The sequence below is a fragment of the Cicer arietinum genome, chromosome 8, assembly GCF_000331145.2.
Source record: "Cicer arietinum cultivar CDC Frontier isolate Library 1 chromosome 8, Cicar.CDCFrontier_v2.0, whole genome shotgun sequence".
Lineage (NCBI taxonomy): Eukaryota > Viridiplantae > Streptophyta > Magnoliopsida > Fabales > Fabaceae > Cicer > Cicer arietinum.
This window is the reverse complement of record NC_021167.2, coordinates 288,093-302,474: the sequence shown is the minus strand read 5'-3', so window position 1 is coordinate 302,474 and position 14,382 is coordinate 288,093. Positions and strand designations below refer to the sequence as shown.

At 33.3% G+C, this 14,382-nt stretch overlaps 3 protein-coding genes across 4 annotated transcripts; 2 read left to right on the top strand and 1 right to left on the bottom strand.

The window, feature by feature from the left end:
* The first annotated feature begins 1,233 nt into the window (after window positions 1–1,233).
* Window positions 1,234–6,018, top strand: LOC101496826 (DNA polymerase kappa). Of its 2 annotated transcripts, none has more exons than XM_027337659.2 (13): window positions 1,234–1,442; window positions 1,634–1,980; window positions 2,101–2,224; window positions 2,314–2,414; window positions 2,499–2,588; window positions 3,205–3,300; window positions 3,457–3,577; window positions 3,938–4,042; window positions 4,323–4,414; window positions 4,623–4,734; window positions 4,896–5,176; window positions 5,328–5,650; window positions 5,748–6,018. In XM_027337659.2, exons 1-13 carry the CDS (start codon window positions 1,358–1,360, stop codon window positions 5,854–5,856), a joined length of 1,986 nt encoding a protein of 661 aa, XP_027193460.1. In that variant the 5' UTR covers window positions 1,234–1,357; the 3' UTR covers window positions 5,857–6,018. The 2 variants fall into 2 exon arrangements, with proteins under 2 accessions (XP_027193460.1, XP_004511315.1); XM_004511258.4 differs by having other exon boundaries at window positions 1,235–1,442; window positions 3,914–4,042.
* Window positions 6,019–6,839: 821 nt separating this feature from the next.
* On the top strand, window positions 6,840–9,816 carry LOC101496491 (uncharacterized). The gene is made up of 4 exons (XM_004511257.4): window positions 6,840–7,028; window positions 7,280–7,457; window positions 8,371–8,431; window positions 8,797–9,816. The coding sequence occupies exons 1-4, from the start codon at window positions 6,970–6,972 to the stop codon at window positions 9,369–9,371; spliced, it is 873 nt and encodes a 290-aa protein (XP_004511314.1). The 5' UTR covers window positions 6,840–6,969; the 3' UTR covers window positions 9,372–9,816.
* A 601-nt stretch (window positions 9,817–10,417) lies between these two features.
* On the bottom strand, window positions 10,418–14,371 carry LOC101496161 (uncharacterized). Its single transcript, XM_004511256.4, has 6 exons — window positions 13,084–14,371; window positions 12,851–12,985; window positions 12,074–12,178; window positions 11,202–11,371; window positions 10,999–11,098; window positions 10,418–10,837 (listed from the first exon to the last, which is right to left on the bottom strand). The coding sequence occupies exons 1-6, from the start codon at window positions 13,486–13,488 to the stop codon at window positions 10,598–10,600; spliced, it is 1,155 nt and encodes a 384-aa protein (XP_004511313.1). The 5' UTR covers window positions 13,489–14,371; the 3' UTR covers window positions 10,418–10,597.
* Between the last annotated feature and the right edge of the window lie 11 nt (window positions 14,372–14,382).

Genomic DNA, 14,382 nt, shown 5'->3' with positions numbered 1-14,382 from the left:
TGAGGTTCTTTATTGTGAGAAATATCGTTGTTCATACCATAATTCATAATTAATTTGAGACATGTCTCATTGAAATTTGCTCCTCTTAAAGTGAGAAATAGAATTTGCTCCTCTAATTTGAGACACTCTTGATTGGTTATCTAAGTATACTTAATATCGATCATTAATTTATACATTTAATAGATATTATTCAGTTTATTTTCTAAATTGAATCACTAAGTTTAAAGACTCGGTTTAGAGGAGTCTAATGTGGGAAGCAAAAGCTTTAAATTTCTGTTAGTAAAATTTTGAAGATGTTTTCCAGGTACAGTTCCAAAAAATATTATTAGTAAAATTTGGAAGATATTTTGGAGGTAACAACAGTTTTATTTGGGGACTTAAATAAAATTTGACTTGAGAAAAGTGAAATCAATTATGTATTGAACCCTTGACCATTTCCCAAATACACTGTGTCATCGGTAATCTTGATTAACTGCAGGGTTTAAAATTGAGTTCGATAATTTTTGTATTTATATAACAAAAACTAAATCAATTTTTTATTTGACTATGAGATTGAGATTGAAAGGTCATCGATATTACACCTCCAAGTACCTTTTTTTGTGTTTAAACACTATCGTATTCTTTGTTTTTAAAGTTGAAGAAAAGAAGCAGAAACAACTATTTTTTAAAACAATTTTCAATATGTCAAACATAAAAGAAGATAAAAGATAAAATGCACAACACTAATTGATGGAAATGAATTTTCCTCAACCGTTGAATGCAAGTTGGGGATCGTTAGATTTAGCAAGTCACTAGATCTAAAGATGATCAAGACCTAAAGATGAAAGTTATTACTCCATGCAACAAATTTGAAATGAAAACTATCACAGGGTCACTTTAGTATAATAATTACACTTGAGATAATAAAAGATTGATGGGCAAAATTGAACCCACAATATTCCTCTTTTTACACTCATAATATGTATAGGTTATGGGAATTTAATTATTTTAAAATGAACAATTTAATTTAAAAAATAATATAAACAATTGATGATGTTGATATTATATATATATATATATATATATATAATAATTATAAGTGATTATAATATTAATTATTAATCTATTAATTTTATCAACTTGTCACGTAGAACCAAATTTAAGTTGTGCAGTTAGATTATTTGAAAAAGATATTTACTATTTTATTCTGATAATAATTTTTTGAAGGGGTGAATATAATAAAAAAATATGAAGTTGTATGTTTGCAAACACACGAAACGAAAGTGAAAGTCGTTGGGCTTAATAAGGAGCGAGGAAGAGTCCAGTAAGTTGTGCGTGAAGTGGGAGGGATTGCGCGGCAAGGCAAAGAGGAAAGCATATGGCGATGGAGAGAAGTGATGATGTTACCGTATCTCCTCATCCATGGCAATCTTACAACACTGTTTACACAACCGCCAAAGCAGGTTTCTATCATTAAACCTAACATTTCTTTTTTCTTTTTGTGTAAGAGTTTTGTAGTGGAAGATGGTATCTGAAAGACGAATACCCTACTATAATATTAATTGAATGATATTTGATAGTTTTGTTTATTTGTAATGTATGTATCTTATGATATAATTGATTGATGAAATAATAATGGTTTATTATTATTTAGGAATGGAGGGTGTTGACAAGGAAAAAGTACAAAGGATTGTTTACGAAATGAGCAAAGGATCCAAATATTTTCAGAACGAGGAACGAAAAGAGACTTTTATCAGACACAAAGTTGACAACATGCGACTTCAGTTTGCAAAGCTTACACAAGCTGATTTATTCCATTACCAGAAGGTTGCTGATAGAAGGATTCTTGAGCTGGAAGCTTCGCGTGATCTTTCAAGGATTTGGTTACATGTAGATATGGATGCTTTCTATGCTGCGGTCGAGACTTTAAGTAACCCCACGTTAAAGGGAAGACCAATGGCTGTTGGTAGCATGTCTATGATATCCACTGCCAATTATGAGGTTTATTGTGTCATTATGTTATAAGTTTGAATGAATTGTTCTGGTGAATGATTGAAGAGTTAATCTGCTTAAACTCTATTGTATCGTGGAATTTGTGATCTTCATTTTGTCTTTATATAGGCCAGGAAATTTGGGGTTCGTTCTGCCATGCCTGGGTTCATTGCACGGAAGCTATGTCCAGAGTTAATCTTTGTCCCAACAGATTTTAAGAAGTATACTTATTACAGTGATTTGACCAGAAAAGGTATTCTTTATGTGATTGACTTTTTTTTTTTCAATTGTGCCTTTTGAAGTTAATTGCTGATGATAGATTAAAATGCACATGTTTGTTAGTTTTTCAGAGGTATGATCCCAATTTCATTGCTGGTAGCCTGGATGAAGCATACCTTGATATAACTGAAGTTTGTAGAGAAAGGAATGTCAAAAGTGAAGAAGTAAGTTGGTGTCAGATTCTAATTGCAATTTAAGACCTTCAAATGTATTAAACCTCTCTTGTTTCTAAAATTTGGAATGTGTAGATTGCTCAAGAACTAAGAGACAGTGTTTATGAAGAGACTGGTGGTCTCACGTGTAGTGCTGGAGTGGCACCAAATCGCTTACTTGCTAAGGTTATGTATGATATTTATTTGCAAAATATATTTCCCTTTGCAATGTTATTAGCCCATTTGAAGTGGAAGCTAGTTTTAAAGCATCTTATCAATCTTGTTACATTTAAGTATACTAGCCCCTGTGCGTTACTTGTGCTTGCCGCAGGCTGTTTTTCGTTTTCTTTGTTAAATGAAATGCATTGAGGGAGGAAGGAAATTACACTTGCACATTAATTAGGAAGGCAGAACCTTCATTTTCTTTTTCTTTCTGTTTTCCAAGTTTTCATTGTGTCATGAAGTTGTGCTACCTGTGTATCTCCTCAATTCTCTCTTAAGATACCTTTTATTTAAGTTTTCAGCCAACAGTTGCCTAATTTTGATAACAAATTAAATTTATTAGATAACACTAAAAGGGGTGACTAGTTTATATATCTGCTTTCATTGTTTTGCATTGTCCATGGTTTCTACTTTTAATATCACGAAATAGAGTCTCATCCATTAATAGTACTTCTTTCAAATGCTTCTTAATCTGTAAAAACTTAAAAGTAGTAGTGATGCAGACTGTATTGATTGTTTGATCATCTGGGGGAAACTTCATGCTATGAAATTATATTGTTGACATTTTACTCTCCTATAGGTTTGCTCAGACATAAACAAGCCTAATGGACAGTATGTTTTGCCAAATGACCGCTTGGCTGTTATGACTTTCATATCCTCCCTTCCTATCAGAAAGGTATGTTTAAGTTACCTGGATACTAATTTAATCAGTTATTATAGTATTCTAATTCCAAATTATTGGTTTTGTTCCTAGTTACAACGTTGACTTTCTTATGATTTTATATTTGAAAGAGCCTCCTTTATGATTAAAAATGATTGATAGTGTTGACAGATTGGGGGCATAGGTAAGGTCACTGAACATATTTTGAAGGAAGTTTTTGGAATAAACACGTGTGAGCAGATGCTGGATAAGGGTAGCTACCTGTGTGCTCTTTTTTCTCCATCAACGGCAGGTTAGCTATCTGTTTAACTGTTGCCTTCTATTTTCATTAACATGCAAAACTAGTGTGCACTGCCCTATAGGGTTTCCTGCATTTATATGGCAGCTCGACTAGAGTTCATATGGTTTTTTGAACATTTTTATATCTTTTTAATCTAATGTTTATTTTGAAAATTATATCTGCCACTTTCTAGTTTCTACAACCATTATTTGGCAAGTTTGTAAATTTAGCTTCATCTTAAGGTTTACTAATGATAATTTACGATTTCTAATAATATGTTTCATTCCATTACCATATTAATTATGTAAATCCTTTATTAACATTTAACTTTTTATTAATTTGTTGCAGATTTTTTTTACTCTGTGGGTTTAGGTCTTGGAAAGACGGATTCTCCTCAAGTAAGGTTTCGGAAAAGTATTAGCAATGAGAGGACATTTTCTGCCACTGAGGATGAAGTGCTGATGCATAAAAAATTGGGTATATGTCTTGTCAACTACTGTTTATCTTTCACAAAATTTTGATAGATTTCAAAATTTCAATTTTGCCATCATACATCAGTTTGAATTTGGAGAACCTCTTAAGTTGAAACTCAATTGTCTGATATTCAGTCAGTTTGAGTTGCAGTTTGTTACACATGCATGGCTTTAGCTAAAGTGTAGCTAGCTAATAATTATGACATGTTGAGTTTTTGAATTAGAGAAGTGTTTAGTTATATTGAATCATCAACAAATGATCCATGTGAAGCTTATGTTTGCAGCGGAGCTTGCTGAAATGCTGTCTGCAGACATGCAAAAAGAGGGTCTGCATGGGCGAACATTGACTCTTAAACTTAAAACTGCTTCTTTTGAGGTACTCGTGATGTCTTGACTTTTTTGTTCTCTTAATAATCTTCTGATTTTTCTCTGGCTTGGGATCTTACCTCTGTGGATAAAACTTCATTAAAAAACAAGTAATTATGATTTTGTTCAAGTCCCTTTGGAGATACATTATGGTCACTCTGCATTTTATTATCATACTATATTTCTCTTGCAAGGGCTAAGAAATGCACAATCTATAGGTTCGGAATAGAGCTATGACTTTACAAAACTACATCAGCTCGAGTGAGGATATTTTGAAGCATGCATCAAAGTTGCTAAAAGCTGAACTTCCTGTTTCAGTAAGATTAATAGGTATATGTTTCTGTTAACTTGTTTTATTGTTGATGGTTATTAAGTAGGTATATGTTTCTGATAAGAGGGTGCTTACTGTTTATAGATATAGTCTATGAAAAAATTCACATTAGTTCCTTGTCTAAGTCAGTGCATAACAAAGTTTTTTCTTCTGCTCTTAGGTCTTAGAGTATCACAGTTTAATGGAGAAAAGAGTGGTGCTACAGCTGATCCTACACAGAAGACTATTACCAATTTCATCACTTCAGGAGAAGCCAATAGGAATAATAGTTCTTTTTCAGATGTTACAGATCATGAATTTGTCAGTGATACAGAAACTGATCTTTCCATTGATGGCCAACGCACATGTCAGCTTGATTGCAGAGATCCTTTTGATGGTAATCATTCATTAGATGTGAATTACCAAAGCTGCACTCTTTGGAAAAATGATGGTGCGGAGAAGGTATATCTCCCTTTCTTTCCTCTTATTTTCTAAGTAGCTGACATATATTAATATAAATCAATTCAGCAACGGAATAATCTTTTTGGTTGATTGAGGAGCGTGTCCATGTTTTTGCATTACTACTTTTTATGCTCTCTGCTATATTTACCAGGTGCAAACTTCTGACAATGATGCTGAAAGTTATTACCACCATGGATGTACAGAGGTGCTGGGATCAACATCTTTCCAGGGACAGTTTGAGGGCAAGAATGTGAATAGTGGGTCTAATTTTCTGGAGAATGATAGACTTGATTCTTCTTGTCAGGAAGCAGTAATGTTGTGGTTGAATGACTATAAATGTTCACTCTGTGGAATAGAACTTCCTCCAAGTTTTGTTGAGGAAAGATTAGAGCATTCTGATTTTCATTTTGCTGAAAAGCTTCAAAAGGAAGAATCTAGTATTCACCAAGCACCTGTTTTGATATCGAGTCAAAGGTAATATATTTACTTCTTACCATTTGCAGTAATGTTTTTATATGAATGAGAGAGTGCGACTCCACATTTCCAATGTGATTAATTTATGTTCTTTCAGTCGGGATCAGAAGCTCCGAAACAATAGACAAAGCAAATCCAAGAAGCCAAAGTTGTCGCAGAAAGAGGGCAGCTATACACCCATTGATTATTTTTTTGTTAAAGAGTAATAAAAGCTCAAGTTATTGGAATGTTATGTACAGTATAAATTCAATATCTGCCGGTTATTATTGTATGATTTGTATGTTATTTTGATATGTATAATTTATATTTGTAATTATGGTTATAATATGAACCTTCATATGAAGAATAAAATGGTCTCATTCACGTGACATATTGTTCGATGAGTATACTTGTGACGGCTCACAATCTGCTTTACAGTAAACAAACACTATGAATAAAAGATAATAGTTGATAAACAGTCTTCCTAAAATAAAAAATAGGCTTCTTTCGTGTTTTGAAACCCGTTTGCATTTCTTTGAATGTTAATTTTGTAAACATATGATTCATACGAAGAAAATGCTACTTTTTTAGAGAGTTTTATCGTTTGTTTGATATTTTAAATTTTCGCACATCTAATGTTTTCAATAAAAATAATACGAAATTGAAACCTTTTAAATTTTGATTAAAATTATTTAAATAACATTGTTCATTTTAAATATTATTTTGATCAACACCATTTCTCCATACCAAGATCCCTCCTTTTAAAAAATATGATGTAAATATCATTTTAGATGGTTTGGAGTTTGGACAGAAATGTGCAAGCACTATGATCAAGAAAAATAATTATAAACCACTAGGCTATCGATTGATGTATGTATTAAAAGCCAACTAATAACTCATTAATACAACGAATCTAAAATTCAATTCGACCAACTTTCCCAGAGATAGTTTCACATCGAGAAGTATGGTACAATTTTAAACTAAGAAAAAATTGAACATTAGATTTAAATGAATGAGAAAAAGTTAATTATAATTGATGTAAATGTACTTTATATAGTGATTGTAACTAGAATAAAAAAATTTAACATCAACACTTTCTTAATCAACTAATTTTCCATTAACATTAACTAAGTTGTAACTACATTTTTGACAAAGTCGAATAATATTTAATAAATCTCATTGTTTTTTTTATTGGTTTGCAGTTTTTATTTAGAAGAGCTTACACACTTAAGCTAATCCAATAACTAACCAGTCAGACACCGAGTGAACAACCAAATTGAAGGTCCTACTAGCTAACCTAACATAACCTAAAAGGCTGAAACAATTCTTTGTTATTCGCAATGTCTCGTCGTGATTCCGATTCCAACCGACGTCATTCTAGATTCGATCGTGAATCCAGGTTTGTCTCCTCTTTTATTTCCTCAATTATATGAACACACTTTTGTTTTATGTGCTATTTATTTTCTTCTTTTTGCGTGTTAATGTTTTTTTATTTCATGCCTCATTTCAGAAGAGGCTGTGTATTTCAGCATGCATTCTGCTAATGTGCTTATTAATTTGTTTATTATTGGGGTGGGGTTTTATATCTAATCTAATCTAATTAACAATACTTGGTTGGTGCTTGTTGTATCTTATTGTATTGTATTATAGCCCCAAGAGACACAGAAGGGATGGGAAACATGACAGAGATAGAGTGACAACCGGTTCTAATGGCAGCCACCGCCACCAGCCTCATGCCTTTCACAATTCTAACTCCCAAGCTAAGGATGCGGACAACAAACCAAATGATCATTATGAAACACCAAAACCTGAATCTCATCCAACTCAAGTACCAATATCTCTCTTAATTTCACCTCTTGTACATTTCTCATGTTGCGCATAATACTGATGATTGTTTTTGTAACTTTTAATCTTGTGTTTGTTTGTTTGTTAGTTATTTCCCTTTTAACTATTTTGATGCCAATATGTGCTCTGTAAAAGATACTGTCATATCTTCGAAGCAAATTTAATATCACTAGCTTAGCCAGTTGCCACTATGGAACATCTTTTCCTACAATTGATTAACCTGAGTGCACGGTTATAATATTTCCTTAGATTTCATATGGTCAATCGTCTTGTACTTAGTCAACAGACAATGGTTAATATTGGAGGGGACGGGGAGAGAAACATGATAAACCAATGCCTAATTTTAACTTAGTATCTGTTAACTGTCAAGCAGTGTAAGTGATATCATTTGCCAATTATAAGTCTTAATGCAGATATTTTGGCCTTGCTGTATGTTTCTCTTCTACATGGGGTGGGTGGCACTGGCAACTAATTTTTTAAAGATTGCCAGGATTGTTATCTGGGATAAAACAGAAGTGCTGACAAATGAAAATGATCTAAGTTTTCTTTAGGAGTTAAATTTGTATGTATAGCTGGTTCTTGAAGTAGAACATATTAAACCCCTTTTCCATTATATCATGATAATTATTGAAAATTGTTGTTAGTTTTTACAGACACAAAATTGCAAGGAGTTGAAGTATTTATCATCACATGTATTCCCTTAAGAAGAAAATGTTTTGATTCAATTAGGCTATTAGAGATTGAAACATCTTTATATGCTTTATTTTTACTCAGTAAATTCAAACTTTTTTTCTCGGGGTGATTTAATGGGTTTTAGGTCAGCCCCGTGTCTTCAAGTTTCTCTGCATGTATATCACAACATTAGACTTTATTATGATGCTTTGTATATATAACAGCATGAGGAACGAGGTAATGCGGGGCAGGTTGGTCGAAGCTCCGGTCAAACGAAAGCTGGTGGTGAGTTTTCATTTTTTCTTTTCTTCCAGTCTTGCATATGTTTTGTCAGTGCTTGTTTTTACCATTTTGGTTATGACTGGGAATTCTGTGTGCGGATGATTGAAACGATTGCAATATTCCTTGCATTTTATGTACGAACAAAATGCATTGTTAGCTACTACGTGTTTTAGTTATTATGTCATCAAATGTAATTGAGAAACAAAATTAAACAAATAAACATTTAAAGAAGAATTGGAATGTCCTATCTCCCACATCACATGACTCAATTTGTGAGCTACGAGTGTTTTTTGTCTTTGAACCATGTGGAAATATAATATAACATCTTGTTCACAAAAATTTATCCAATTTTTTCATTTTTATTCAAGAACGTGGATGGTGGAAGGACTTAAAAAATCAGCATAATGAAAGGGAAGAGATAAGTCTAGAAAGAGAGCAAAGGGATGGGAAGTCACAAGCTAAAACTGATGATAATACTTCCCAGAGAAGAGGTGGTTTTTCTGAAAGGAAAGTTGATCAACCTCCTACCTCAAGGAAAAGACCTGCATTCCGGGAGAAGAAGATTCCAGTGGATTCAGGAGATGTTAATCTAGCTGCAACAATGACTGTGAAGTCACGCCAGTTTGAGCATCCTCCAGAATGGAAAGAAAGGAACCTGGAAAAAAGTAGCAATCCATACCATTCAGATGACAGAGCACCCTACAAGGATAAAACCGGGAGAGATGGGTTTCCGTCAAGAGAAAGGCGTAGGGGCAATGGTGATATTGGTGGCAGTGGCAATTCCAGGGGAAGAGATAATTTTAATGGAAGACAAGGTTTTCTTCCCAGTAAGACTCAAAGTGAGAAGTGGAAACATGATTTGTATCAAGACGTCAATAAAGATCCGATTCCTCAAAATGAAGATGACCAGATTGCAAAACTGGAAGCCCTTTTGGCTTCATAAAATATTTCTAAGCTCTTAAAGGTTGTTCTGTAAATCATCTGTTTTTTTTTCTTCCTGAAGAAGCATAAATCATCCTTTTTAACTCTGTTACAGGACAATTTCCAGAAATGAGTGGCCTGATTATGTATCTCATTTCCCCGTGTTTACATGCATAGTTTATGTGTATAGGCCAAAGGTGCTGAATCTGTTCATTAGTTTATCAAAGTTTATCATCATCATCAGCATGCTAGAGGCCTTGTTGAATGAAACAACTGTCAGATTCTGCAGAGGCTATCTGGACTCAGCCCCTGCTGACTGTGCCGAACAGGAATTGAAATTAGATTTCCCTTTTGCTTTGAAAGTAGAACTATCCTTTGGCTTCATTGGAGCATAGACCATTATGCAATTTAAATGCTTGTATAACAGTTCTCCTAAACTATCAAATATTTTTGCTATTTTAGCTTAATTGTGACCATTTCTAGAACCTGGTATTTTTTCCGTTAAATTAGTAGATGATGTATATCCTATCCAAATTTTGTTTTTGGTAAATATTGTGTTCTCCAATGAAGTATGTTGTGCTGATTTGAGCATAAATGGGTAGTTCCTCAGCTTTGTACACAAACCGGGTTAGGACCTTCACAGCGAATAGAAATTCAGGGTTTTAGATCAACATTTTCAGGGCTGTTATGTTTTTGACTTATCTATGAATTGTTCTCAACATCATCTAGTAAATTGTAATTAATACATCTGGTTAGGCTTACAGCGATATTAATTGATCGTTAGGAGTCACTGTTGATGGATGTATTCAAGTTTGAAAATTGCTAGAAACAAACTTATAAAAGAAAAAGAAATGCCGTTATAAACCAGTGTTTCATGTTGGATATCAAGTGAAATTGTGAAAAACTAAAACATAAGTGTAATTAAGTGAAGAATTTTGTTTCTTCAACTTCAGCTTGTGTAACAATATCGATACAAAGTAAAACTGAAATTAGTATTCACGTTAGCAGTTATGCAAGGCTAGGACGGCAAAATGGTGAATATTAGGATTGTGTAAGTGACTAGCAGTATGGAAAAATTAAGAGGACCAAAGATCATTCATATCAAGAATTTTCATTGGACACTTGTGCCTCATCAAATCCATCTTGACTTCTACTTCTAATTCCTATTTCAACTTCGAAATAACACAAAAATAAAAGGAAACAATTTCTTTTTTAAATTCAGCCCAAGAACTATACGAATACATTCTATCAAATAACAAGATCTTCTATGTCCGTTAGGGGATTTGCATTTCCAAGAGACTTGTCAGGTAAGCTAACCACCAATTGTCCACACGCACCACTGATGTCTTCACCCATCTGCTTCCGGACTGTAGTTCGAATATTATAGGTACCCCTTAAAATTTTCTGAAACTTCAACACTTTCTGCTCACTAGTAGATTTGAATTGACTCAATGTACCAATAGAGTTGAAAGGTATTAAGTTCACCACCTGCTTAACAATTCAGACGATGTACAAAAGGTTAATTATAGCATTGTGTAACTGGAAACGGCTATCATGTTTTAACACAAATAGAAAGATAGATGTATGAATAAATTTTGTCGCTTAAAATGCAATTCATATATGCTACCAAGTAAAGTTAGAGTGTTTACCACTTCAAATGTCTCCAGCAGTTTTCCTAATAGGTGGGCATGCTGCTCTTCATCATTCACCCCATCAAGCATTATGTATTCAATTAATATTTTCTGCAAACTGTAATTGATGAAGACTCCAAAAATTACCGAAATTGTTAACAATGATAAGGAAAAAAAGTTTCTTAATTATTAGTTTACATATACTCATACATAATCATCACCTTTTCCTTTGATATTCTTGCAGTGAATCCATAAGTTTTTCCAAAGGGAAAGCACGGGCAGCGGGCATTATCTGGCATCGGATGTCTTGGGCTGGTGCATGTAGTGAGACTGCCAAGTTCAAACCAGGCACATCATTATGAAGCTTGTTGATAGCATGAATGATGCCAACCTATTAAAGACACAAATTTACCCTTCATAAGACAGAAACTTTTTCCAAAATAAATGACTTAACAAAACAACAACAAACAATGCAAATATCCATCTTAATAAGCTTATCTAGAAGAGCTGATAGACAATGAAACCAATGTGAAAAGCTAGTTTTTGTCTTCTAGATAAGTTAATTTTTTGTTTGGATGATACTTGCTCATAAGCTCTTCAGGAAGCTTGTACATTAGTTGAGAATAGAGAAGCTGTTTAAATAAGTTTCCACCTACGCTCTCGACTCTTGGGAGCTTTTCTAAAAGTCAAAAGCTAAACACATTATATTACCCAAACACCACTTCAAAATTAAAAATTATCTTATTGTTATATAGAAGCTCTTAGAAGTGCCTTATGACTTGTATCCAAGTGGGCTTAATGTCGCAAACTCTAGGTATAAATATAACTTGCATTAGAGCATCAAGGAATTCTCTGTTTCTACTCAAATAGTAACCTCTATGCTTAATAAGACATGGTTCTATTGAGTATCTCGGAGCATCAGGTTTGGATGGAACTCTAGAACAAAGGAAATATATTGTACTCCATATCTTCCTAGAGTTTTTGACATGATGAAATAGAAGACCCAATTAATGAAATAAAAACAAATAATTGGAAGTTAACATATGTCAGAAAACATGGAAGAAACAATGCAAATCCATAGGGCATATTTTACCGTTGAGACGGTAATCCTTTTCAATGACAATTGGAATGGTGACCCAGTCATGATACGAACAGATTCTACCACAGCAGAATAGTTGTTCAAAGGCTCTCCCATTCCCTGTAAAAAAAATAGTTGATTACACTGCAAACTTGACATTAACTTTTACTATAGTCTATATAGTGCACAAGCAGCATCTAATACAACTTTTGCATAGCAGAATAAACAATTAATAGAGCCGAGGAGAAAAATAACAAAGAGAAATACTACATCATATCATAATGGTCTCTTTGTTAACTTTCAACAGATATGTGGCTTGTTAACATTTCTTCAATAGTCAATACCATGGGATACAACTCCAAAAGAAATTTGTCAGGAATTAAAAAATATTCAGCTATTTGGTTGAAAAAAAGATAGTTTAAATCTTGAGCAATTGCACAAGATAATCAGACAGAAACAGTTATCTTTTTCATTATTATTTTGGCAATTTTCGATTATTTATGAAAACGGAAGAAAATAATAAGTGTCAGATTTTCCAATAATATGTGCAAGCAGGCATCAAAGCTGGGCTGTTAGATGAGATTAGTACCTACCTATCTATCAATTAGCATAAGCAACAAAGTTCAAGCTTTTTAACAAAATGGAAATAGAAAAATGGCACACTATTGGTTAAACAGAATTTCATATTGTAAACTATTGCTTCTGATAGATTTCACAAACAAAGCTTCCCTTGATGTGCAGAAACAAGTCAAGGAATAAACCATTAGTATTACGGTAGCAAAAAGGAATTACCATGAAGACAACATTACGGATTTGTGCAAAACTAGAAGCATGAACCAACTGCTCCACAATTTCTCCAGATGATAAGTTACTTTTGAATCCCATAGTTCCAGTTGCACAGAACTTGCAACCCATTTTGCATCCTACCTAAAGAAAAAGGAAGCATCAAATTGCATATTATTAGTGGCAAAGCCAAAACGAAAAAAAAAAAAAAAAGTAAAATGAATGTGAAAAAGAAACCTAACCTGAGAAGATATACACAAAGTAGCTCTAAGACCACCAGGACGAGGTTTACCACCATATTTACCCAAACGAGTATCGTATCTCATAATCACAGCCTCCACAAAAGCTCCATTAGTGAGTTTGATGAGGAGCTTGGATGTGACATTATCAGAAGAGTGGAAAACGGAGTGGAGTGAAGAAGAGAGAGGGGTTTTGAACTTGGAACGGAGGAAGGAATAGGCTGAACAAGGCAAAGAAGGAACGTATTTCTCCCATTCCCAATCGGAATCAGAATTGGATTTAATGTTAGTGTTTCGGAGAGTGAGAAAGAGGTGCTTCCATATAATTGGAACGAACTTTGAATCGATACCATTTTTTTCGAATTCACTTCTCAATTCGCCGCCGTCGAATACCGATCGGATTTTCATTCTGCTCTCTTTCCGATTGCCGCCTTCAGGAGAGGGAGGGTTCTCTTTTTATCTTTCTCTTTATAAAATCAAATACAAATCATGTTTTTATACTTTATTATCGTCACTCAAATTAATTAATAATAAACCACTATATTTTCTATAAATTGTGTTTGAAATTTATTAAATCTCAATTATACTAATTAATTCGTTAAAATATTACTTTTTCATAATTACTAGTATTTGAGCATTTTGCTAATAATAACTGGTTTATAATTTTATATCCTTAATAAAAATATTATTTGTAATTATTTTAATTGAGTTTTCAACTTTGAAATGTTACCAACAATATCCCCTAAAATTGTTATTATTATTATTATATCATCAAGAATTAATACTCCCTAAATAAGAAGTAGACCTCATAAATAAAGTAGAATCCGATGGAGGAGTTTAGTTTGTTTATAACTTAGAGAAGTTAGATTTTAACACGAAAATGATATTTGTATTAAAAAGTCATACATGTAGAATATACAATTACATTGCAAATGATAGTCGGCCATGAACATACAAAAGATAAATGAATGAATAATATATTGTAATCGCTCGCTAGTGGTTGCGATGGCGAAGGTTGTTGGCAGTGATAGGAGCAGTAGTGGAGGCGATTTCAGATCCAGATACGGTTCTTCTGCGAAAGGAATCAGCTGATCCCAATAGCATACGGTTTGAACTATCTGAATGATGTAAGCGGTTGTAGTTCATTTGCTCACACTTTTGCTTTCTGATCGCTTCAATAATATATGGAATCAAACCTTCCATTGCTTCTTCTTCTCTTTTAATTCAACTAATTAATGTTTGTTCGGTTATTGTGTTGTTGAGTAAGGATCTAACGAAGGCCATATATTTATATTGCGGGTC